The 24,951-nt window shown below is 41.1% G+C and overlaps 1 protein-coding gene across 5 annotated transcripts in view; it reads left to right on the forward strand.

Annotated features, from left to right (window-relative positions):
* The window catches only part of ZNF827 (zinc finger protein 827), a 174,712-nt gene that overhangs the window by 90,712 nt on the left and 59,049 nt on the right, over positions 1-24,951 (forward strand). For all 5 annotated transcript variants that reach the window (XM_050791755.1, XM_050791756.1, XM_050791757.1 and 2 more), the window contains 2 exons: positions 1,981-2,038; positions 18,626-18,729. In XM_050791755.1, coding sequence (XP_050647712.1) covers positions 1,981-2,038; positions 18,626-18,729 — 162 coding nt within the window. The remainder of the gene's footprint in view (positions 1-1,980; positions 2,039-18,625; positions 18,730-24,951) is intronic.

Below are 24,951 nucleotides of genomic sequence, written 5' to 3' on the forward strand. Positions count from 1 at the left end.
AAAACAGTGGCCTCCAGGTCCTCAAACGGGGGGGTGTTTGTGCAGGTCTCTGCGGTAGCTGAAATCACTAATTCTGTAAACTTTATAGGACACACAGATCTTTGCAAGCTCCAAAACAGGCTAGTTTTATTTATTTATTTTGAAGGACGAAGCTTATCTAAAAACAATATAACTTTAATAATGATTGAGGAGTTACAGTTTGCAAAAGCGTGACCTGTGTGGTTCTTTTCAGAAAGTCTGTCTGTAAACCGTATGCTGTCGCAGTCTCCTATCAGCTAAAAACTTTGTGTCTGAGAGTTCTCACCCTGACGCTGTCACTGCCTGGGTGACCTCAGACAAGTCATTTAGACCCGATTTCCTGCTCTCTGAAAAAATACTGGCTGTGAATCCAAATTCACACTTGTCGTCATCGTTGAGTGGACAGACAGGAATTGTCCGTGCACACATGCATGCAGTGGCTTCAGACTAGCAGCACGAAGTGTGAGACAGGTGTTGCAAATCTTTCTTTAAATTTTTCCCAAACTCCACAAGATTAAGAGTTTTTTACTTGCCCTGCTGTTTAGATCTGAAACTCTTATAGCGTTGGCCAGGTTTTTTCTAGATATTAAAAGAAGCCATTGGCAGCTGTGACCATCAGTGTAGGCTCCTCACATTTGAACTGCATTGGGAAGGCCAGAGTTCAACTTTTGTGTTCTTGAAAGCTCATTAAATAATTTCTGGCAGCTGATAGATGTAGACCTCAAGCCACAGTAAGGGAGTGTCTACCTCTTCTTGTCTAAATGATATTTTTTTGTCCCTTGTGACATTTATCAGAATAACACTGAATGACTGCAGCACCAAGAGGTCTTAGGCTGTTTTTATATCCCCTCTCACAAAGGGGCCTCACAGTACAGAATGCTTAAAGGTTGTCATCAAAGTCAGAGGCGGAACAGTTGCAACAACTGCAGTTTTCATGCTGAATCAGAGGAAAGCAGAAATTTTCAGCTGGGGAAAGATACAGTGGAAATAACTGTCTCTGCCCGTAGCTCTATGTGTGTGTGCGTGTGTATGCGTATGTATGTACTTACTAAGACCTCATTCAAATCACACCACATACTTGATATTTGTTACTGTTTCCCTTTGATTGGTTTTTCTTTTCTTTTTTTTTTTTTCTTTTTTCGAGACAGAGTCTCACTCTGTTGCCCAGGCTGGAGTGCAGTGGTGCAGTCTTGGCTCACTGCAACCTCCACCTCCTAGGTTCAAGCAATTCTCCTGCCTCAGCCTCCCAAGTAGCTGGGAGTACAGGCACATGCCATCGTGCCAGGCTAATTTTTGTATTTTTAGTAGAGACAGGGTTTCACCATGTGGGCCAGGCTTGTCTTGAACTCCTGACCTCAAGTGATCCACCTGCTTCAGCCTCCCAAAGTGCTGGGATTACAGGCGTGTGCCACAGCACCCGGCCTGATTGGTTGTTTTTGTTTTGTTTTGTTTTGTTTTTTGTGATGGAGTCTTGCTCTTTTGCCCAGGCTGGAGTGCAGTGCTGCCATCTCGGCTCACTGCAATCTCTGCCTCCCAAGTTCACTCCATTCTCCTGCCTCAGCCTCCCGAGTAGCTGGGACTACAGGCACCCGCCACTATGCCCGTCTAATTTTTTGTATTTTTAGTAGAGACGGAGTTTCACTGTGTTAGCCAGGATGCTCTCGATCTCCTGACCTCGTGATCCACCCACCTCGGTCTCCCAAGGTGCTGGGATTACAGGCGTGAGCCACCGTGCCCTGCCTGATTGGTTTTTAATAAAATATTTTTATGGATACTATCGACATGCTTTTAATGATTGTCTTTTCCAGTAAGATGGGGAGGATCTGGATGTTTAAAAAAGAAATCAAAAGGAAACCACAGAGGAAAAAGAGAAATGTTGAGGGTTTTTCTGCTTAAAGCTAAAAGATGCAAGTTGAGTGAGAACAACCTAAGAGGTATATGTTTCATTCTTTCTCCTTACAGAAAAAGTGAGCAAAGAGCACAATCATACAAAAGAAAACACCATCCGGACCACCACCAGGTAGGCGACTTTGTGTGGCGTTCCTCCAGAACACCCCATGTGGGCCACCAGCCCGTACTACATGTTGAACGCTGCTCCCCAAACCTCTTTCTCCCACTGGGTTCAAAGGAGTCACACCCTTTACCACCATTTTCTACCAAAATTTTTCGGTTGGTAGAAACAATACAGAAGTAAAGGAGGAAGACCACTAATATTTACTAAACATCTAATAGGTGTCACTTTGCTGGGAAATTTTCTGTATGTTATTGTTTTGTCTTCCTGACAATAATTTTGTGAAGTAGATGTTATTATCATCCTCTCTGCAGAAGTGTCTTGGCCTGAGAGTTGAGCTGGGTGGCTCAGCTGGGACTCGGGGCTGGGTCTGTATCTCACGAAGGCCTCTTTCTGTCTTATTGCAACCCTGCTCCTGACTGCCTCTGTGACTATAGGCTGATAATTTGTCACCAAGGACATCCCAACTTTTTTTTTTTAACCTCCCAGCATTATTTGGAAGGCAAAGATTTTAAAAGAAGAAAAAAGATAATGCTTTTAAAAAATTGCAAGAAAACTGATATCATTCACCACTGTGGACAAGGGAGTTTTCCACTTGCCAAAGGCAGTCTAAGGAGGTCAGCCAATGTAGGCTGCCCACTGTCCATCTGCCATTGTGAGGAGAGGAGGACCAGCCACTGCTGCTGCTCCCATGGAGCCTTGAAGTCCACCCAAACCTGAAACGTTGTAGGCGAGAGCCAGCAGGTGAAAACCCCACCACTGCAGAAAAGGAGCTCAGGGGAAATGCATTCTCCACCTTTGAAGGAGCGTTCTCCACTTTCAAACCTCCCTCCAATTTCTGAGTTAGCCCAAGATATGAGCTTTACAGGATGATCAAGAGCAATACACACTTTTAGGATGAATAACTAGGAACAGTGGGAACTAGCTGGGAGCTACCAAGGAGTCTTAAAATCAAGGAACTTTGCTTTCCTGAGCAAACAGAGAAAGATTCTTTCTGATGGGAACAGTTGCTGGGTTTTGTTTCTAATTTTCTTGCAACAAAAGGTAAATGATATTTTTCTTTCTGATGTGTTATTAATTGACCTCACAGCATTATCAGGCCTGTGGACAGTACTCATTTAAACTTTAACCTGAGGTTTAAAAAAAAAATTCCATTAATTGGAGGTTAGGAATGTCAAATTTCAAAGAGCAATTAAAACAGAGCCAGCTTGCCTCACACTGGGTTTATTTTATTTATTTATTTATTTTTATTTTATTTTATTTTTTTTGAGACTGTGTCACTCTGTTTCCCAGTCTGGAGTGTAGTGGCCCAGTTGTGGCTCACTGCAGCCTCCACTTTGCAGGCTCAAGTCATCCTCCCATCTCAGCCTCCCGAGTAGCTGGAACTACAGGCGTGTGCCACCATCCTCTGCTGATTTTTGTATTTTTTGTAAGGATGGGGTTTTGCCATGTTGCCCAGGCTGGTCTCAAACTCCTGAGCTCAAGCTATGTGCCTGTCTTGGCCTTCCAAAGTGCTTGGATTACAGGGGTGAGCCACCGTGATCGGCTCACACTGGGTTTATATAGTATTAGGGAAAGGAACCTCGTTCTAATAGAACAGAAGAGTGGTATATATTAGTGTTGTGTCTGTATATAAGTATTCAGATAGAAAATGAGACTAGGAAGTTGGACTGCAGATTGTATTGAGAAATGGCTTTCGGGGGATGGAAAGGCTATTTTGTATATTAAGTTTGATGCCCAAATAGGAGATGTGAGCTCCCATGAAGTCCATCCTGCCCCCTCCTACATCTAACCTTAAAGCTATTTAGTATACTGCTTGTGTCTGTGGGTCTAAACATTGATGAAATTGGCTAGATTAGTAGACATTGAAAGACAGCAGACTAAAAGTAATAAATATTCATTTTAATTTGCTGCCATAGGATTCTTGAAGTGTTATAGGTTAAGTCCCCTAGAGATGGAGATTCTCGTGGAAGTGCTTTATTGAGGGAATGCTTTCAGAGGAACCTGCAAGGAGGTGATGGGGGCAGAAGAGGGAAGAAGGAGAAGGAGCTGAGAGCAAGGATGTGGTTTTAGCTGGTTTGTAACTTCAGCTCCATCCCCCAGGAAGATTCACTAGCTTCAATTAATCCCCTGCAGGGGATGTATAACCTCCCACATTAGTGGGTTCCAATGGGGACAGCAGTTCTCACTTATAGTTGTCAGGCAACACTTACAGCAACTCCAGGGTGGGTGCACTACTGCTGGAGGGAGGATGTGGGCAGGACCCCACTAGCATGATCTATGGAGGTTTCTGCTGGCTCTTTAAGATTACATAATATACAACAAAAAGATGTGCTGCAAGACCATATTATTTTATGCTTTTCAGGTGTTCTCTGGAAAGAGGTAAGAAGAGGCCCCAAATTGGCTCCATACAAGGACTTTAATGTGCCTCAAGCCTAAACTGCCTTGGCTGGAGCTGAAGCATGATTATAGGATAGAGGAGAAAAAAAAAGAAATTTAACCATTTGGCAAAAATGATGCAATCCTTAAATTCTTCTCTTGCTGGGAGATTATGAGTAAGAGGAAATCCGAATTAGAGCTTTTGCCCAAAGCGAAGGAAGAGGTTCTTCCTGTGAGCCCCCAGCATTATATGGTGTTTAGAAATCAGTGTTAAGGAATTTTTGGCTTATAATTCTACAAAGTCCTCGTTATGTTTTTTATTTTTATTTTTTCCTTTGAGTAGAGGCAACTTGCTTGATTAGCCTATCCATAAATAGATCTCTTTTTTACCTCTCGCCTTATTATTTCAGGTGGAATAGAATCAAATCTTTATGCCAAGAAATCCTCTTTAACCTCAGTTAACTGATAATCAGAGACAGAAAAAACAATGCCAACTTTCTTTCTTCTTTCCGGACTCCTGTTTTAGAAGGAACTCTTACTTTGCACATACAAGATCAGTGTGTGGATTATGCTTTAAGGTGTGATTTGTGATACATTTCAAAAAGATTTATATCAAACCTCTGAATTTCTGTATCTTCAGATTTTTAAATACTAATGGAGTATTTATTTAGTAATCATATCTTCTGTGTTTGATTTCCTAGAAGAAACTGACTATTCAGAAGGACAGTTCATGATTGGAATCAAGTTCAGAATTTTTCGCACTTTGAGAGTAGTTAGGTATACTTAAGGTAGTTTCATTTGTAAAGGGCAGGTCTGGGATGCCAGCCTCAGCACAGCACGGAGATCAAGCCTTCCCTTGCCTTTCTCATGCTGGTAAATGCCTAGAATCTCCTGATCCTAGCGTCTGGATATCCAAGGACATGAGGTGGGGAGAAGAGACACAAAACTGAAGAAAGGAGCTGATTCTATCCCTGCCTTTTATAAACCCACAGCTTCCCTCACAATTGTTTATCATTATTTATCTTGATGCTCATTTCAACCACAAGACTAAGGAAAAGTGTAGCAACCCAAGAGGAAACACTCTGTAGCTTGGCGTTCCAATACGTGCTTGCCAGTGAGTCATGGGAGTGCTGATGCCCGTGTCCTGCACCAAGAGAACACGAAGTCCATGGGTATGTGCTGTTAACTCTCCATCCCGTAAGGGTTGGTGACTGCACTTTCCTCATCATCAAATCCTCCCTTCTCACACCTGTCCAGTGGCAACTCTGCCCCTTGTTAATACCTCTGTTATAGAATGGGTAGATAAGGAGAGTGAAAATGATGGGAGACAGCATTCTTTGTTAGCGATTTTTTAAAGGGGTTTAGGTGAAGCTAAGGTTGAAACTAGTAACTACCAAGTTTCTGGATCACTGGATCTCTACCTCATTTTTAAAAACGCTTATAATGGAAAATTTCAAACATATACAGAAGTATCTGTCATCCAATCCAACAGTCATCAATTAATGCTTTATGATATTTTTATCTATCTCCCTCCTCTAATTCCCCCTCCCTGTAGATTATTTTGAAGCAAATCCCAGACATCATTTTAAGAACTGATGTGAGAATCCCCTTTTTTTTAATCCTAAGAACTTAGACTCAGCTGCTTAAATTACAAAAATCTTCCCAAAAGTAAAAGAGAAAAACAATCCACCAAGGCACACCATGTAGCCAGGCAGAAAAATCAATCTACTTAGCAGCTGAAATGATTGAATCATGTGGTCCTGCTCACCAATGCCTTGACCCTGTCCCTCCACCCTTGTTTGTGTCCTCATTGGGGCACTTCCCATTGAATCAGTCCTTTAGATGGAACTTCACCGTAAATGCTAAAACAGCAGTCTCTTTCCCTGTTTAACCTCAGAGTCTAGAAAATTCAATCCAAGTGTAAAGAAGGCTGTGGGTCTCCTTTGAGATAGTGTGTGGACTGAGTATTCTTAATGCCACTCTATCCGACAAATGAGATGAGGAGAGTGTCCCGGCCAGACCCATGAGAACAGAAGGACCGAACATTTCAGACTAATAAAATCCTGATTTTTCTATTTCCTTTCCCAGCACAAGCCTAGGTTCTGCAGGGAGCAGATAACTAGCTATTATGATCATTTGGTAGATGAAAATACATGAGGCATGATATCATAATCAGATCTCAAAGTTTAATGGAATAAAAAGAAGATCTACATCCTTTGACATGGACCATCACCCAGCCAGATGCTGGATAAGATCGAAATAGGAAAATGGAACCCTAGAGTAAGAATCAGATAGCTCCTGGCAGGTGAATTGGACATGCTCGATGTTGTGTAACACCATGAACTTCAAACAATGGCTGCCAAGAACCCTCTCTTGGTTATTTGTTCTCTCTTTTCCCCATTAATAATTCAGTGTCCATGGGGGTATAAGATTGCAGGCCTATAAGAAATACTTTCTCACACCTGGCTTGCTTCGTTCCAAAAACAAGGAAGAGTTTGCCTGAATTGTTCTTTTCTCCATTACTAGACAAAAAGCGGAAGTGGGAAAATCAGAGAAAGATAGACTCATATCATGCTGTGCAGACCAATATTTAATTTGCCCAATTTTCAGAATTTGAAATGCAGGCTGTTTTTCTGTGATTTAGATAATGGCACATAGTGTTTACTAAAAGACATATTCACTTGGAATCATCCAATGTAGAATTTTCCTTTGTGATGGTTTGGATGCGTGTCCTTAAATATTTATGATTCAGTAATAGAAATTGCACAAATTTGTAAAAGCATGATGTGCTGCCTCAATTTGCACAATTTTCCCTTTTCAGTTCTTCGGTAGGAGTAAGAGAATAATACTATATTACCTTAAAAAGTAAAAATATTGCTTTTAGAGAACACTGAATTAGACAGAAGCAATTAAGAAAAGAAACCAGAAACAGAGCAAATGAAATTGATATCTAAAGAGGTCTCCATATATTCTCTTTACCCTTTACATGTTGTGACTTTAAAATTAAATGCAATGAGCATTCTATTTCTAAAGAATGGAAATTGCTACTAATTTCATGGAGTCCCTTCAGTTAGGACATTTATTTCTTTATGGTGAAGCCAAGGCTGTTTTGGGGCCTCATGGCACCATCGTACATTTTAAAGACTCCCTCCCTTAGTACGCTGCCATCTACTGGAATATTGTCACAATAAATCTGATGTCTGTGACGTTAATCATGCCCCTCTAGATGTGGTGCTTTTGTGCAGTGCACAGCCTACACCACTATCTGCAGCTGCGCTGACACACATGCTGACTTGAGAATCTTTTCAGTGGCATTCTTTGCTGTTTATCTTTGAGTTTCTATTTTTCAAAGAAATTAGAACTGACCCTTGAAAACAATGGAGATACACATACACACACACACACACACACACACACACACACACACACACGGCCTGAAATTACTTCATGCATTGTTGCCATTTGCATTTGTTTTTCCTTCCCATTTCACCAAGCCATTTCTCAGTTCTTTGTTCTATTCCTTTACTCCATTGTCCTATAGATATTTGCCCTCTACCATTTTTCCTCCGTTCGTGACATCTATACTGAAATGTTATATTGAACAATATGCTTCTAGAATGGTTCAGTGTTGTGTTACTCTTAAGAGGCAAATTTAAATCTCCTTTTCAGGATCTGAAGAGGGCTGTGCCTTTCTTTTCATTTCTCATGGACACTCCTGTCTTTATTTCTACTGGCTTGCAATAGTATTCTCTCTTGTTTTTATGACTCCTAATAGTCAGGAATGAAGTTTAAATTGGTAAGTCTCTGTCAGTGGACATCCAGAGACTGTGTTCTCCTCTAGCTACCTTTGGTAGGTTATGCAAGAAAGATATAACCAAAAAGTATGTGTGGCTTAGGTGCTGTTCTTATCTGGAATTTTCTCTCAAGAGTATCTTCAGGATTGTTACTAGAAATGTATCAAGTCTTTCAAGGGTTGACCTCTGCGAAGCAGCCCTCTTGCATGATGTGGTGGGCCAGGAGATGATCCACATTTCACTAGCATCATCTGTAACTTCCACATGACAGAGGCTTGCGTCACTGCAGAGAAGACAAAGTTCATCCGTTCTCAGCTCACCTCAGCAGAAAGCTCTTCGTCTTTGTTTGTGTATAAAGTCAGATTCCTGCGGGAGATCCTCCACAAGCTGACATTTCAAGTATCCGGACGTGCAGGGTTCACTTCCTTGGTCGGTGGTTGGCTCTGGCTCCCCCGGTCTGGCCTCTCCACTGCAGCGGCCCTCGACAAGGCCTGGCATTGTGCTCCTTGTCCCGAGAAGTTTCCTGGCTCCACAGTGCATGAATGCTAGAGCAGCAGCAACAGGAACTTGTTCCTTGAAAACTTGGTGTTAGGTTATACATGTTGGCCCACCTTTAAGACAACCTGAAATAGGAAGCATTTATACTTTTCAAAGAAGAAAATACTAAACATGAACAATACGTTATATTTTCCTAAGATGCTCTACTTTTCTTCTACAATATTGCATACAACCTTTTCCTTCCATAGCTGTCAGACTTCTGAAACTGAAGCAGACTGATACTGAGGGTCATAACTGAGATGCAGTTGTTTCTGCCTGTGTCTTTTACAACTGTCCCTCAGAGCTTTCTCTTTAAAAGACCGAGTCTTTTCCAAAGTAAAGGATCCTAAACAGTAAAATGTAATAGTTGTTTTTAACTTTTAAAAGTATCTTATTTCCAGATAATATAGGAGCACATAAAGAAAATGTATTTTTAGTCCTACTACCTAGAGACAGCCACTGCTAAGTTGGTGGTGTGTATCCTTGCTGGATTTTTTTTTCATTTATATATGTATAAATTCATATTTATAAGTATATATTTATATATGTATAACTGAATCCTACTACCTATACAGTTTTATAATCTTCTGTTTTCACCTAGCAATATATAAGATTGTCCATTTTTCCATGGACGTTCTCAATGTTATTCTTTTAATGTTTGCATAGTATTCAGTGTTTGTCTGCATTACAATTTATTTAATCAGTCCCTTGTTATTGGATATCAAGGGTCCCCCCCCCCAAAAAAAATTGTTAATATAAACAATGGTGGGATAAAATGACTCAAAACAGTATTCACATTTTTCAGGCTATTGGTACAAATTGTCAAAATGACTTTTAAAAAGATGGAATCTGCAATTCTAACAGTTTTCATGAGAGACAGAGACAGAGCGAGACAGAATGTTTCAAAGGCCTGACCAACTCTGTGCTTATCATTAAAATTTTTTAATGATTGAAGGGTATAAAATTATATCTTCCATTTAAAGTCTTTCATTTATTGATTCCTAGTGCTCTTAAGCATTTTGTTCATGGAGAGACATTGGTATTTGCTCGTGTGTGTGTGTGTGTGTGTATGTGTGTGTTTTGGTTTTTTTTTGTTTGGTTGGTTTTTTTTGAGACAAGGTCTTGCCCTGTCGCCCAGGCTGGAGTGCAATGGCACAATCTCCACTCACTGCAGCCTCTACTTCCTGGGCTCAAGTGATCCTCCCACCTCAGCCTTCCACGTAACTGGGACTACAGGCATGCACCACCACGCTCGGCTAATTTTTGTATTTTTTGTAGAGACGGGGTTTCTGCCATGTTGCCCAGGCTGTTCTCGAATTTCTGGACTCAAGTGATCCTCCTGCCTCGGTCTCCCAAAGTGCTGGGATTACAGGAGTGAGCCACCATGTACAGTCTTGTATTTTCTTTTACTGTCATTTCTTACTCTGTTTGGTGGCTTGTCTAGGTTGGATTTTTTGTTTAGTTGTTGCTATTGATTTTTTATTATTATGAAATGTTTTTACCAAAATAGAAAGAATAAGATAATGAATCACTATATTCCCATCACCCATATTGAACATGTATCAACATTTTGCCGCACTTGGTTTACCAGTCCTTTTTCCTCCTGTATTTTAAGTCACATCCCAGATATCAAACATTCATTCCCAGATTCTTTGGTATATATCTCTGAAAAGTAAGGAGATTTTCCATGATACTCTTTCACATCTTACAAAATTAACAACACCTTTAGTTTTTCATTGCTGTAAAGTTTCTGTTTCATTGGCCCCAGCCAAGTGTGCAGCCGCATCAACGGAACTGGAGGAGAGGAAACCCAGCTTAGCTGCCTTGTCATCTCCAAAAATTAAAGAAGAAAATCTGCTGCCTATATGCTTGTAGAGTGATGGAGTACACTTGAGTCCCCTCTGCCCACAGGCCCATTTAGAAACTCACTGAATCTGCAATGCCAGCCTCAATTTTTAGATAAATGTCCCAGCTGAAACTTGCGAATGTATAGGAATAATCCAAGTTTTATTCACAACAGCCCCTCTTTCTTTGAAAATGTGTGAGCCCAACATGATCAATGACTGAGTTTTCAGGCCTAACCCGCTGGGGCCACAGGAGGTCCTTGTTATGTCCCTTGTATGGTCAAATAAGGAATTTTCTCTTTCAGATGGTCGGGGTTGTCTTCAGGGCGGAGACTCACAGTCATTTTTAATCTTGGGCACTCTTGTCCACCCCCACATTACCTAACCTGCCACCCGGGGGTCCTTTTCATTACAATAAATAAAATCCCTTAGGAACAGGGGTTCCCATTTCTGTGGTATTGAAAAGGGAGGGGCAATGTTCATGTGTACCATGAAAACTTTTCTTTCGTTATAGATTACCTTTTTAATTGACTGTAAGAATATTGGTAAGACAACTGGCCCTGACTGTTATAGGTAACATGTTAATATCTGGGCACATTTCAGAAGCAACAGCTATACAACTGCTTATTCAAAGTGAAAATGAGGAAGTTAGGAAGACCACACATGGTCCTAGGCCACATGGAGTGATTGCTTCTGCAGAACAAAAGGACTGTATCAGGGTTTTCTTCTATATTTCACATGATACTGATGCAACTGTATAGAGTGTTTACATTTTGTTTTTTAAAGTGTTTGAAATTCTTTTACAAAAATACGTAGAACTAAGCAGTTAATATGTTTCAAATACAATTACTTATAAATATGTTACACAACATGTACATATATAAATATATAAAAAGAAATGTTAAGCATCTATTATTTTAAATTATTAGCAAATAAAAGGAAGTAATATTTGAGAAAAACAAAATCACTAAAGTGAAGAAAACTGCGTTAATCATGAAAATTAAGTTGAAAATGAAATACTGTTATTTGATATTTTCAGAATGTGAAATATGTAAAAATAAAGTGTTTTTGTTTTTGAGTTGTGAGCTTATTTTCATGTAAGCTATTCCAGCTTCTCGAAGAATGTCTTCTCACCTTAAAGTGCTTGAGGAAATGTTGAGGAGATAGTTATAACTAATACAAAGATTTCCTTTATTACTTATCTTTGAATAAACCCACCTTTCTTATTTGATATGTTTAAGAAGCACTAAAAAAAAAAAAAAAAAAAAAAAAAAGCACCTCTTTTGTCCTTTGGCAAGGCCTGTAATCTGTTATTATTAGCAAGCTCTAGTTTTTGTTCAAAGAAAACATTTCCGGTTTGTTCTCATTTCCTTCAGTTTCATTATATGAAACATAGATATGGAGATCCCATATGCAAGTTACCTGTATCCATTTTAATTCTGTAACATGCATATTTCACATATTCAAAATATTTTTGAACTAAAGTCAGATTAATTCTTGACATAACTTTGGTCTATTGCCTGCCTTTTCTTGTGGCTTTTGGAGACATGGAAAACTGTTTTCTCAACTACTGCTTCCTGTTCACTTCAAAATGTTAATGCCGTATGTCACTCCTAGAGGGTTTCTCAAGGTCTAAGTGATTCAGAGGTCAGAGTTTTTAAAATACTGGCTCAGTGATTTTGGACAAATCTATGGCATTTCAGTTCTTAAAAAATAACATGATGTATCAACATGGAAAACCAGTATTGCAGTGGCTTAACAACTGGGTCTGAGTAGAGAGGAGGAAGACACTGTTACCAGGAAGGATAGAAAACCACCTGGTGAGGGGTCCAGGGGCTGAGGTCGGCTGGGGAGCAGGTAGCAGTTAGAGAGAGAACACGCTGAACACGTTGGCTCCCACAGAACTGTTCTACCCCACACTGGGACTTCAGCTCTCTTTTTGCAATATATAGTTTCTCAGACATATATCTAAGTGAGATAACTTGTTTTAAAAATTTCCTTAAAGTAACGCAAAAGAAAATTAAAAATTACCCCAGATTCTTTCAGACATGTTTCACCCAGCTCTCGAAAGAAATCTGTAAACCCTATTAGGTCACATAATATATGGCTGAATATATATATGATAATCGAGTACTTTTACTTGATTAATTCACTGAAGAATTTTTTTTTTTTTTTTTTTTTTTTTTAAGATTCACTATTTTAAAAAAATTTACTAAGGTAATTTGTCTCTGCGCAGACAGAAGTCAGACTACCGCTTTAGGATGACTTGCTAGAAACTCCTCCATTTAATAGAATTTCATGCCACCCTGATCTACCTAGTCCCTTCTGAGTTCTAAGTAAAAACTCATTACAGTGCAGTCTTTTTTTCTTTGTTTAATCTTTCTCTTTTCTATTTGTCATTCCCAAGTTTAGTCTTGAAAGTTACTATCTCTTAGAAAAAAAAAAATGTTTCTTCTCTATTGCTCCTTTAAAACTGTTGTGTCATTACCAAAGCAAGGTCTTTTCTGAACTTTCTCTCACAGTCTGTAGTCATCTTCTTTTCTTTTTTCTTTTGGTTTTGTTGTTGCTGTCAAAATGAGAATCCCTGTAATGTTTGGTTTCAGTGGTGGCACTTGGGGAGGGTTGGTTTTAGGTAGATGGGCCTTCGCTTCTGCATGAGGCAGAACTCCCTGTTGGCCATCAGGTGTTAAAGGTGGAAATACTGGTGTCACGATAGGCACTTAGCAGAATGTATCGCTGTTTAGAGCCATCATCCTTTATGGCCTGTTTTATTATTTATTGTAAATCTTTTCCTTTCTCAGCCCTGTGCTGCTGACCCCACATCCCATGCCTGGCCTGGAATTGTCCACTCACTATGACACCCCTGCCCCTTCATGTCTTAGCCCTTAGATTTTCTACAGGAGAAAAATCAAAATATACTTTCCACAGCCATTTCACTTGTATCCAGAAAAGAAACTCAAGTAGATAAAAGTTGTATAAGATCGTATTTTCAAAACCCAGGGAAATTAACAGGGGGCTTGGGCTCTTTGATGTCCATACCATCAACTTCCAGATGCTGCTACTGAATAGTTACTGAATATTTATATGAATTATGTAAGTCTTCCAGGTAGCCAGTCTTTGACCCGGGCCAAAGGGAATATGTTGTGATAGATGATGATTTTGTTGAGTGAAAATAAGTGACGATTCCCTCCCCATTAGCTGTTAATTTCCACCCCCTCCTCTATCAACTTTTTACCAAAAATATTAACCAGAAATAAATCTCTTTTTTTGCTTTTTTCCACTTCCTTGGCTTACTTTCTGAATGGAGGGGCTTTTTCATAATCAAATGACTAAAGTCTAGGCAGGCAAAGATTCAGAAGCAAGGGCTATATGGTGTTCACAAACTGGCTTCTTTTCTGGAATAGTGGGTGACTGGCTGAAGTTACCAGTTGGAGGACAGCACAAACATGCTTTGGGGCACATCGTAAAGTCCAATATATTTCATGGATTGTTTTACTCCCTGGGAAGATGCAGCCCGTTTCATCCTGTGTCCGGTGCCTCCTGGAACTTGCCTCTCCACTGCCCACTGCCAACAGTGACAGTCACTGAGCAGCATGAACGAGGTGTCAGCCTCACCACCCCTTACTGAAGTGCTTTGTCCACCGCAAAGCTGGGTGTCACCTGAGAACGGATGTGCTTCTGTACTTTACAGTCACTGTGAGGCACAGGAGAAGAAGAAGAACTTATACACGACCCAGCATTCTAAAAATGAATGGGACAGAGTTACACATGGAGTATCTTCTGTTTTCTTAGTACCTTGTGCAGAGAGTTAAGAATAACCAGTGTTATTGGAGACCTAATCCCATGAAGCAAGCTCTGCTCTATAGGGCATGCTCCAAGTTTAGTTTTTTCTCCTTCCTGAAACATGAAGCTAATCTGGGCACCAGAAGGATTAATACACAGATGTGTATGTAGCCATAGTGCCACCATGTGCTTTACAGCTTTGGCGAAATAGAAGCTTACAAACAACTAACGACCTCGTTACCCTTCCTTCTTCATTTAGAGTTAATAGCAGAGACAGGCTTGCTCTCGGAAGCTGTAGGTACAGCAGTGGCAAATGTTTAGAGTTGCAAATTGACCAGGCCCACGAGTGACAGAAGTTTTAGAAAATTGGGGCGTATCTTAACTTCTATAGGGAAATAAAGACAAAAATTATTTTTACTTGCTCTATTTCTCAATAGAAAAGTCTTTCCACTTCCTTCAGTACCTTTACATTGAAATGACTGGTGCCTACTCCCCTCCATCACCCCCTTCTCTTTCTCTTCCTTTTCTCCATCTGTTCCAAGGATTCATGTCCGTAAATTCCTTAGGTGTTAACGGACCAACGAAAGGCAGTGTAGCTGAGCGGGAAAGAGTGCAGATGTGGAAGCCAACGTGCTCAACTCATGGGCATGAACAACTACCTAACTTCTTTGTGCCTAAGTCTCCACATCTGTAAAACAGGGATAATGCAGTAGTCCTTCCTTATCCACAGGGAATATGTTTCAAGACCCACAGTGGTTGGCCAGGCCCGGTGGCTCATGCCTGTAATCCCAGCACTTTGGGAGGCCCAGGCAGGCAGGTCACATGAGGTCGGGAGTTTGAGACCAGCCTGACCACCATGGCAAAATCCCATCTCTACTAAGAATACAAAAATTAGCTGGGCATGGTGGCACACGCCTGTAATCCCAGCTACTTGGGAGGCTGAGGATGGAGAATTGCCTGAACCCAGGAGGCGGAGGTTGCAGTGAGCCAAGATTGTGCCACTGCACTCCAGCCTGGGTGACAAGAGCAAAACTCTGTCTCAAAAAAGAAAAAAGACCCACAGTGGTTGCCGGAAACCTCAGATAGTGCTGAACCCTATATACACGATGCTTTTTCCTATGCATACATATGGTAAAGTTTAATTTATAATTTAGGCTTAGTAAGAGATTAACAACCGTAACTAATAATAAAATAGGACAATTAGAACAACATTCTGCATCACAGTATTGTTATTCTGGATTAAGAGTTATGTGCATATGGTCTCGCTCTCAAACTATCTTATTGTACTGTACTGTGGATAACAAATCAGAAAGCCAAACCATGGATAAGGGGGGACTGCTATAATAATGGTAGCTACTCTGATAGGGTTCTTATGAGGACCAAGTGAAGTTAATACACACAAAGCACCTTCAATCAGTGCCAGATACTTAGTGTTTGTTGCTAGTATTTATTGAGCATGTACTATGTACTGAGGACTTTAACATGAAACATCTCATTTGAACCCTTACAGCACCCCTCTAAAAGATGGCATTGTTAAACCTCTTTTTCAGTGATGAAACTGAGGCTAGAGGAGTTATTGACTGGACAAAGGTCCCTTACCTATGAAATAACCAATATGAAATTCAGACTCCAATTTTTCTGATTCCAAACTTTCTGCAAAACCACCACACTCCCTACCTCCTGGCATGAACGGATCCGAATGCAGAGCATGGCGGCTGCATGTTTGGTCTGAGACCAATTCCCTGTTAACCTAATGTCTTCTCTCTGTAGCTAAGACTTACACCAGCCTTAAGCTGCCTTGCCTTCTGAAAGTTTCTCCATTGATTCTTTGCCCCGTAGAAACATTGGCAGCCCTTTTGTGCATTTTTAGTATCCAGCAGCACTCCCTTCTAATTCTCTGCTCCCTCAGAAGAAATCTCTTCTTTTCTATGCAGGATAAAGCTGGCATCCAGGGTAGAAAATTATTTTGAATGTTGTTTCCCTCAGTGATTGTCTCCCTTTCCATTCAGTTTCTTCTGAGCAGCTCAGTGATAATAGGGCTCCACTCCTCACATCAGCAGGAATCTGCACTTTTGAAGAGAGCATGTGAAGACACAGCGCTAGCCCATTGCCACTACTTAGCAAGACCCAGGAGACTACTGCCACCTCATAGCACAGCAGCCTCTGCTCGCTTCACCTAGAAAGCTAAGTGAAGGTTATTCTTAAATGTACCTGTGGTCTTGACCAGCCCTCTCTTTTAAACTCTTCTTCGACCTGCAAGTGTCGCTGCTGGCTGGCGATGTTGGCCACTAGCATCACCATGTCCCATCTGGACTGCTGCACTGGCCACACACCTTGTCCTCTGCAAGTCCCCCAGGCCGCACTGCCTGCTGCAGCCACATGGAGCTTTCTGAAACTGAAGTCCGGTTCCCTGATCCCCTTACCTAAGACCCTGCAGTGCCCTCACTACTGCTGGGACAAAGCCATGATCACGGCACACAGGGTCCAGCCTCATTTCCCTCCACCATGGGCCTTCCTCCAGCTCTGCAGGCTGGCTGTGCTCTCTCCCAGTGCTGGGGCCACCTTCCCCAGCTCCTTGAAACAAACGCTAAGGACCCTACTGTCCATTCCGCTCATGGTGGCTTTTGCAGGAAGGCCCTTCCTGGGCTCCCCGGCCAGGCCAGGCCCCGTGGTCACACTGTGTCCCCTCCTCCACTGCCTTAGCCACCCTTGCAAGTTATGAGATGTTTGGTAGAAAGCGACATATCTGCCCCTTTGCTTCTCCCCACTTTCTGCCTCCTACTAGCCTATAGCCAGTGTTCACTTCTTAAGCCTATTTAAATTGTTTTGTGTTTAAGATACAAAGAAAAACCATGGCATACAAAGTGGTGCTAAATCTAGCCTAACATAGTCATGTAAAACTGTATTATCTATCAATGTATGTTTTACTTTAAAAAAAAGTGTCTTCCATTTTCATCTTAACATTCTCTTTTTAAAATGGAATAATAGCAACTATAGCCTTGTGGCATGTTTAGCAAAGCAGCACTAGTCCTGGTAGTCCTAGGCTTGGTCTGTTGTTCTGCTCCAGATCTGCTATTTTGCCCAGGAGAGTGGTTGGGGGTAGTGATCCCTCCTGGCTGCGTTTCCCCGCCTTCTGGGAAGGTTCAGCCAATCAGAGGCACTGGTGAGAGGTAGGGGTGGGACTTAAGGTAGAACCTGGGTATTTATCTCCTCTAGTGCTCCACCTCCCATGACCTGGGCTCCATTTATCTCCTCCTTTTGTCCCTCCAGCCTCAGGGTGGCAATGGCTTCCTGCCCTTCTTATCTCTGGGCTGTGTTACTACCCCATGGAACTTCCACTATATGGGTACCCAGTTCCTATGGTTGAATTTCTTCTGTTGTAAATAAATAGGGCTTTCCATTTTCTAGGTTGGACTCTGATGGATACTCTAGTATTCTCATATGTGATCGTCGTACTTGTTCACATTTTATTTTAGAGGCCTGGAAGATGGACCCTGTGACCGAGTTAGAATCCTCTGATTAAAAACTTCCAATCCTTTGTGTTCACTATGGTCATGGTTTTAGGGGGAACCCTGGCAGGATGTCTGGTGACCCTAGTTCTAGTTCTAGCTGAGTCACTAGGGGAGCTTAGGATCACTCAGGTCAGGGCCTCTCTTTCATGTTAAATGAGTTAGCTCCTTCGGGTCCCTTCTGGTAGCCCCATTTTCTGACTTTAACTCCTTCAGAACCAACACAATTTCAAGTTGCAGTTGTCATTTCTGTGGGGACCGGTGACATGTTTCCTTCAGTGTATGGGTCCCTGGCCCCAGCCATCTGTCTTGATGTGTGCAGTGGGTCCCTGAGGGATCAGGTGACAGAATATGGGTGAGCCAAGGCAACTCCATCTCTACTGGGAAAACCACAGACAGGCCCTTTCTGATTCTGACCCAGGCAGGGCACAACACACACACAGAGAATAGAGCAAGAGGAAAATGTACTGCTCGGCTGTCCTCCTCTACGGGTTTAACAGTGTTTCAAAGATGATGTTTCATATATTCCCCCCAAATATAAAACCCATAGGCAGAAGGTACAGCCGGCACTTGTCTGATGTAATGACTTTTCTTTTTCTCCATTTTAAGCACAATCTTCTTATATTCACTGAACACCATTGCAAACAACACCTTATCCAATATTGCGTATGTATGTATTTGGGGCCAGGTGCTCTGGGTGTCTTAAATAACTTTAATTTACTAAACCTCACTCCCCCTCCCCCACCCCAGCCCTTTCTTTTCAGAAGACACATTTAGACAATCACCATTCACCTCCAATTCAAAAGAACTGCTGCCCAGTGAATCTGTGCTGCACGGAAGAATATCAGCTCCAGGTATGGAAACATTGTTGGCTTTGCTTCTGCTGTTGATTGCTTAAGAATTACTTTCCTGAAACGTGTGAATTTTCAGATACTTTCAGCTTACGGATGTAGTTATTCATATAAGGCTAGGTTTTAGAAAAGGAGGAGAAACTCAATTTAAGCTACAAAAGTTTATTAAAATGTTTACAGTAATAAGCCTCTTCATCTTTGCTTTAAGAGCTTATTGTTCTTTACCTGCTGATATTTCACCCACATAATGAATTTCTTTTTCTTTAAAATAATGAAGTATAACCTGAAAATAATTTGCTTCACACATTGTATTTCAGGCTGGCAGCCAGGAATATAAGGGAGGGCAGTGGCGAGAGCGCTAGTCCCCAGTAGGGCAGGTCATGACCCCAGGGGGTGTGGCCCCCACAAAGACCACCTCAGTTTGCATGGAAACAAGACAGCTCATTGAGGAAACCTTGCCACCCAGACTTTTGTCTCTCTTCTTGGCCATAGTATCTACATATATCCATCCAGTGCTCCATTTTGCCATCAGCACATCATTTTTTATCCATTCTTCCTTTCTTCATTTCTCCTTTCCCGGGTAGAAGGAAGGATGTGCTTGCTGTTCCTTATCCACAACATGGCCATCCTGGAGGGCTTATGTGTGTGTTCTCAGAGTTATTGTGAAATGAGAACATCTGAGAACCGCTGCACTCTAGTTCATACTCCTTACCCATACCCACCTATCTAGCTGCCAGGAAACTTCTGCCAGTTGCTACCTTGCCTCCCGGCTGTGGAGAGGATCTCCGCAGCACTCGGTAGCCTCCATCCGCATTCATTTGTCCAGGAGACCAGGGCCGCCTGGGTGCAGGGCAGGACTCACAGCCGGGTTGTTGGCCCCGCAGCCTCTTCAAGAATAAAGTCCAAATCTCCTCCACATACTCAAGGAGCCCTGTTTCCCAGGGCACTGGAGAACTGATGAATTTGCAATGCAGAAAGAATTCAGTAACATCTGAAATATTGGCCTCGGGTATCACAGGTCGTTGGAAATGGCTTGTGACAAACTGGGGGTGGAGGATGGGGGTGGGGAAGAAAACTGTCATTCTTGAGTCTCATAAGGGTAGTTCCATTTCTTCTCATCGCCACACATTCAGCCAAAGAATCCAGATACCTGCATGCTTTTTAGCTTTGCAGGCAGGGCTTTTCTATTCAAACACCAGAAATAACATGCTTACACAAAAACATATTACATAATGGCTGGTTCTAGAGGTGGAGAGAAATTTTGCCTAGTTTATGTCTTCATACTCAAACAGGGGCTCTTGGAACTACTGTTTACTTCCCACAGTGTCATTTTGAATAGCCATCTCCCTGGTCCCAAAATTATTGCCCTGCTGTTAAGTTGATGGATTGTGACTTTCTAATGTCAAAATAACTGCCTAGGAACTGCCTGTCAAAATGCTGTGACCCATACGGCCAGCATCTCATGATATATATACAAACCCTGCACTGCTGGCTTAATGTTTGACTTGGCTGTATTTAAAGCAGGGTTTATCGGTCAAGTTAAAACTTGACCTAAAGAGTGATTTCGGTATATGTTTAACTGTGCATAGGGGGGGTTTCTGTGATTTGGTTGATAAACTTATGTTAGACATTAGATGAACTTACACTTTAAAAGCTTAACTCTTATTTGGGGGAGAAGGTCAGCATAACTGAGATTTTTAAAATGTAAATCCGTCCTGCTGAAAGATAATCAATCTACCGTACTTCACTAAAGCCTTTCTTTGGGTAGAGAAAAGCAAAATGACTACATTTACATTTTGTTAAAATAAGCAGCTAAAAAAAAAGACCTTTTTTGTTTTAATAAGCAAAGTGAAAATGCTTTGGGAATGGGTTAAAATTAGAAAAAAATTAAAATGATAGGATCAACCTTGTGGTCACGAAGTTCTCATAATCTGAAGACAGTTTTATAAGGATGGCCTCAATAATTTGAACTAATTGTGGAGAAGAAGTCTGAATTAATCAAAGTTAGCAGTGTGGAGACTTTTAAAGAAAACTTATTTCTTTCAAGTCTGGACAGTGATAAGTGGCCATGGATAAATATACCTACTATATATCCTCAATCCCTTAATCACAATTCTGAAATCGAAAAATCCCTACCAAACAAAATTTTTTTGTATAAATATTTTGTAGCAAAACCTAATGGGAGGCTATTTACTGTCCTTATTTATTGCAACAAGGGGTGAAATTTATATATTTTGTTGCAGAACTATCAGTGCACTTGACTATGGAGTGTTGTTCCAGGCCCACTGGGATGTTACATAAAGTGTGTTTTATGCACCATGTTCTGGTCCTAAAAAGAGAAAGAAGTATGAATCCCAAATTACATCTGCCCCCAGGGGATTCAGATAAATATTGTGAATCTACATTTATTTTAGTAATCTGCTAAATTCTGTGCTGGGAGCAGGGACACTGAAGCCACAGTTGAGGATCTTAGAGTTCTGGAGTATAAGAGTCATGGGTTCTCATAGAACATTTCATCTGGGATAATAAGATTGGAGTGTGAAAGGAAAAAATGAAAAGAAATTTTTGAAAGACCAATCCGGCAGCAGATTACTGAATCATTGGAGAGGGTTGGGGGCAAAAGACAGGAGCCCAGCCAGGATCCTCTAGTTCCAGGGCAGCTTTATTAATGAGGGCCTGAGTTAGAGAGAAAAAGAGGAGTGGGGTGGGAGAAGCAGACAGAGGATGAGTTGGCTGGTTGAAGACTGGTTAGCTTTGCTAATAAGCACGTTGAATTAGGAAATGATAGTGGCTGTGCAGAAATGGGGAAGCCAGAAAAGAGACAGCTGGCTTTAGTGACTAGGTAGAAAATGATTTGTTGTTAGTATACAAATGAAAGCCTCAGAATCTTTAGAAATCTTCTCTTAGGTAGTTTAAACATTACTATTAAAAAACTCTTTCTACCCTTTATTTACATAGCAAACCTCTTCTTTCAGCAGATAATGCAAAAATAAATGTCAGCACAGAGAATTCTCTCAGATTCCCAATTAGTAGAGACCATAATTAATGAGATATAATGTGCCTAGTTCCATTTCCCTTGCAAATGCTGAAAATACATAGCATTATTTCAACAATATATACAGCATTGGTATATAGTTATGTCCCTTCTACCAATAGGATGAAGAGTCCAGATGCCTTCAGATTAAGACCACAGGGTAAGGAGGTGCCAGAAGAGAATATCATTTAGGGCGTAACAGCTGCTGGGCCAAGGGGATCCATGGTATCCTCAGTGTGTTGTGCTTGTGTTTCAGGCCTGTTGGAGAAGGAAGCCAGCAGTGAGGGGGATTGCAAAGTAGGGAGAGGTTGGTAGAACTGTGGACTGTGAAGAAATCGAGAATAGCACAGTTAACTAGGCATTTGCCTTCGGCAGATGGCATCTGAAACTCACAGCTGCCACCGTCCCAGAGAAACAGAATAAACACAGAGCTTCACGGTGTCCTGGCTGCGGTTGTTGCCAGTATTTCTAGACTGACTTTCCTGAGAACTAAAGAATGCTCATGTTAGCCAAGACCTAACATTTTCACTTGCTGCGAATGTCTTAGGCAGAGGTAGCATCAGGAATCTTTAATAAAATGGTGAGTTAAAAACTGCTGTCACCTTCTGCGGGAGGGATGTGGGGACAAAATATCCTTCGAGCCATAAATAGATTACTGAATGTACCCTGGGGGGTGATTTTGCTGCTGGTGACTTTACAAAAGAAATAAAAGAGCTTTCCTATCATGGGGGAGATAGAAATTACAGACTACGTGTAATTTAATGTGCTTTATTTAATTTATAGTTGTCTCACTTTGTGCAAGATTTACATCAATAGAAGAAAGATTCCGAGGTCAGGTGATTTTCGGGGCACGTGGGTAATTCTGTATTAAAAGAAGACCCATTGCCATTGTACCTGCAGCTGTCCCTGTTTCCCATCATCTTGCTGTAAGCAAAGGCTGTTAAGAGAAGAATTTATATCCCAGTACTGCTTTTAAACAATGTGGAGCTTCCATTCTGTGTTATTATGATTTTGAAGTCACAGTATGTTTGCTCTGTATTAAGCCAAAAAACAAAAACACAACCAGGGCGGGTGTGAAGGAAAATGTGGGTCTCCATGGAATTCTCTCCGAGTGTTTGGAGTCCCCGATGCTTCCGTGTGTTATTTCAGATGCAGCCCGGAGTGAGATGATGTAAAGCACATCTGCAATTATATTCGTCAATCCCTTTCCTCATTATTTCCTAACTTGCATTTAAAAAAAAAAAAAAAAACTCATTTTGTTGGTTTTGTTTATAACGTACAAACAAGAAAAGATGAACATCAGCACCCATCACAAAAACAAGCTTTTTATGATAGGCAGGGGGAAGTTTTAGTTTCTTTCAGGACCTGCTATGCCAGTCAGAATTTCATGTTCAATCAAAAGTCTGGTTTGGAATTGTCTGCCTTGTCCCCAATCTTGTTCTTGATCCATTTTCCCCTCTCTGGTCTGCCTATCAATCTAATATACTGTGTCATATACTTTCCTGAAATCTGAATAAATGATGCCTTGCATTGGAGTGCCACCTGCAACTAGCTCTCAGCCTGACACACTACTGGTCAGATGTGAATGACCTCTTTAAGACAGTTGGCTTAAAAAGATATGTCTCAATGTGTGCATGTCACCTTCCTTTGTGTTAAGACTTCCGACTCACGCCTCAAGAGAGAGAGACACACATATAAAGCTGTCTTGGATTATATTACAGCAAACTATTTTCTTCAATCCATTCTCAAACACAGCAGATTCTTTTTCAATTTAGACAAAGTCATAGATAAACAATAGAACATTGGATGTTGGTGTGTATCGTTTTGTAACTTGAGCTCCTTTGTGATGAGACAAATTCATTTTGTACAGAGAAAGAAGCTAGCAGTTTCAAGGATCTATTAAATTGTCAGGCACAGGACATATGTCATCTCATTTTTAATTCTGGAAACAACTCATTGAGATATAGGAATTATCCACAATTTACAAATTACTACCTGGAGGTGTAGAGAGATTTAATAACTTGTTCAAAGTCATACAGTTGGGGAGGGGCAGGACAGGAATTCAGACCCAGAACTGCACAGCACATTTTCTCTCTTTCTGCCCTATCTTGCTGCCTGCTAAGTCAGAAAATGTGTCACCAGACACTGACCAAAAGGAGCACAACTCCCAGTGTTGCCCACATTTACCCCAGCTGTCGGCATTTTAAGTATTACTGATGCACCGTCTTCTTTTAGTTAGAAATAAAAATTAATCCTTTAAGTAAGATACTGCAATAATTTATAAGTACTTACTGTTGATTAACAGAATTCTACTTTTATTCTCTTCTATTTCTATCTTTACTCTCTTCCTTTAATGCTTTGATATCTAGTAATATCATAGTCACTTGGAACGTTTCTTTCAGTTAGGATGTCAGTAGTTTTTAATGGATCGTCTGGTTCATAGAAATGGTTTTATGAAGCTGTGTTAAAACTTTCAGTTAGATAAAATATGTAATGCTCAATTGTTTAGTGATGATCTGGTCAGCAGCATAGAAGAAAAATTTCTAGACTGGGATTCCGGAGAACTTGGGTTTGGTCCTAGCCCAATTCCCTGTAGAAAGAGATGAGAAGGTCTACAAGCTCCTTGCACATCCCCTGTATTAAAAGTTATGCCATCTTGATATGGTTTAGATCTGTGTCCCCACCCAAATCTCATCTTGAATTGTAATTCCCATGTGTTTGGATCATGGTGATGGTTTCTCCCATGCTGTTCTCATGATAGTGAGTTCTCACGAGAGCTGATGGTTTTAAGTATTTGGCAGTTCGTCCTTCATTGGCTCACTCTTGTCTGCCTCCATGTAAGATGTGCCTGCTTCCCTTTCCGCCATGACTGTGCTTCTTGAGGTCTCCCCAGCCATACAGAGATGTGAATCAATTAAACCTCTTTTCTTTGTAAATTACCCAGTCTCTGGTAGTATTTTTATAGCAGTGTGAAAATAGACTAATACACATCTGTTATGGCACTGTAACTTTAGCCCGGACTCCTTCCTTTTCTTTCTAGGGCCAAAACTATACACTAGCACAGTAGACAATCAGTCTAGTCTAGGGGCTTTACTACTAAAATTCTCCCACCTACAGTGAAAGTTGGGAAAGGGAAAAGTCACCATACGTAGTTCTTGAAAGACACAGTACTGGGGAGAGGTAGTGACTGG

This window comes from Macaca thibetana, chromosome 5, assembly GCF_024542745.1.
Source record: "Macaca thibetana thibetana isolate TM-01 chromosome 5, ASM2454274v1, whole genome shotgun sequence".
Lineage (NCBI taxonomy): Eukaryota > Metazoa > Chordata > Mammalia > Primates > Cercopithecidae > Macaca > Macaca thibetana.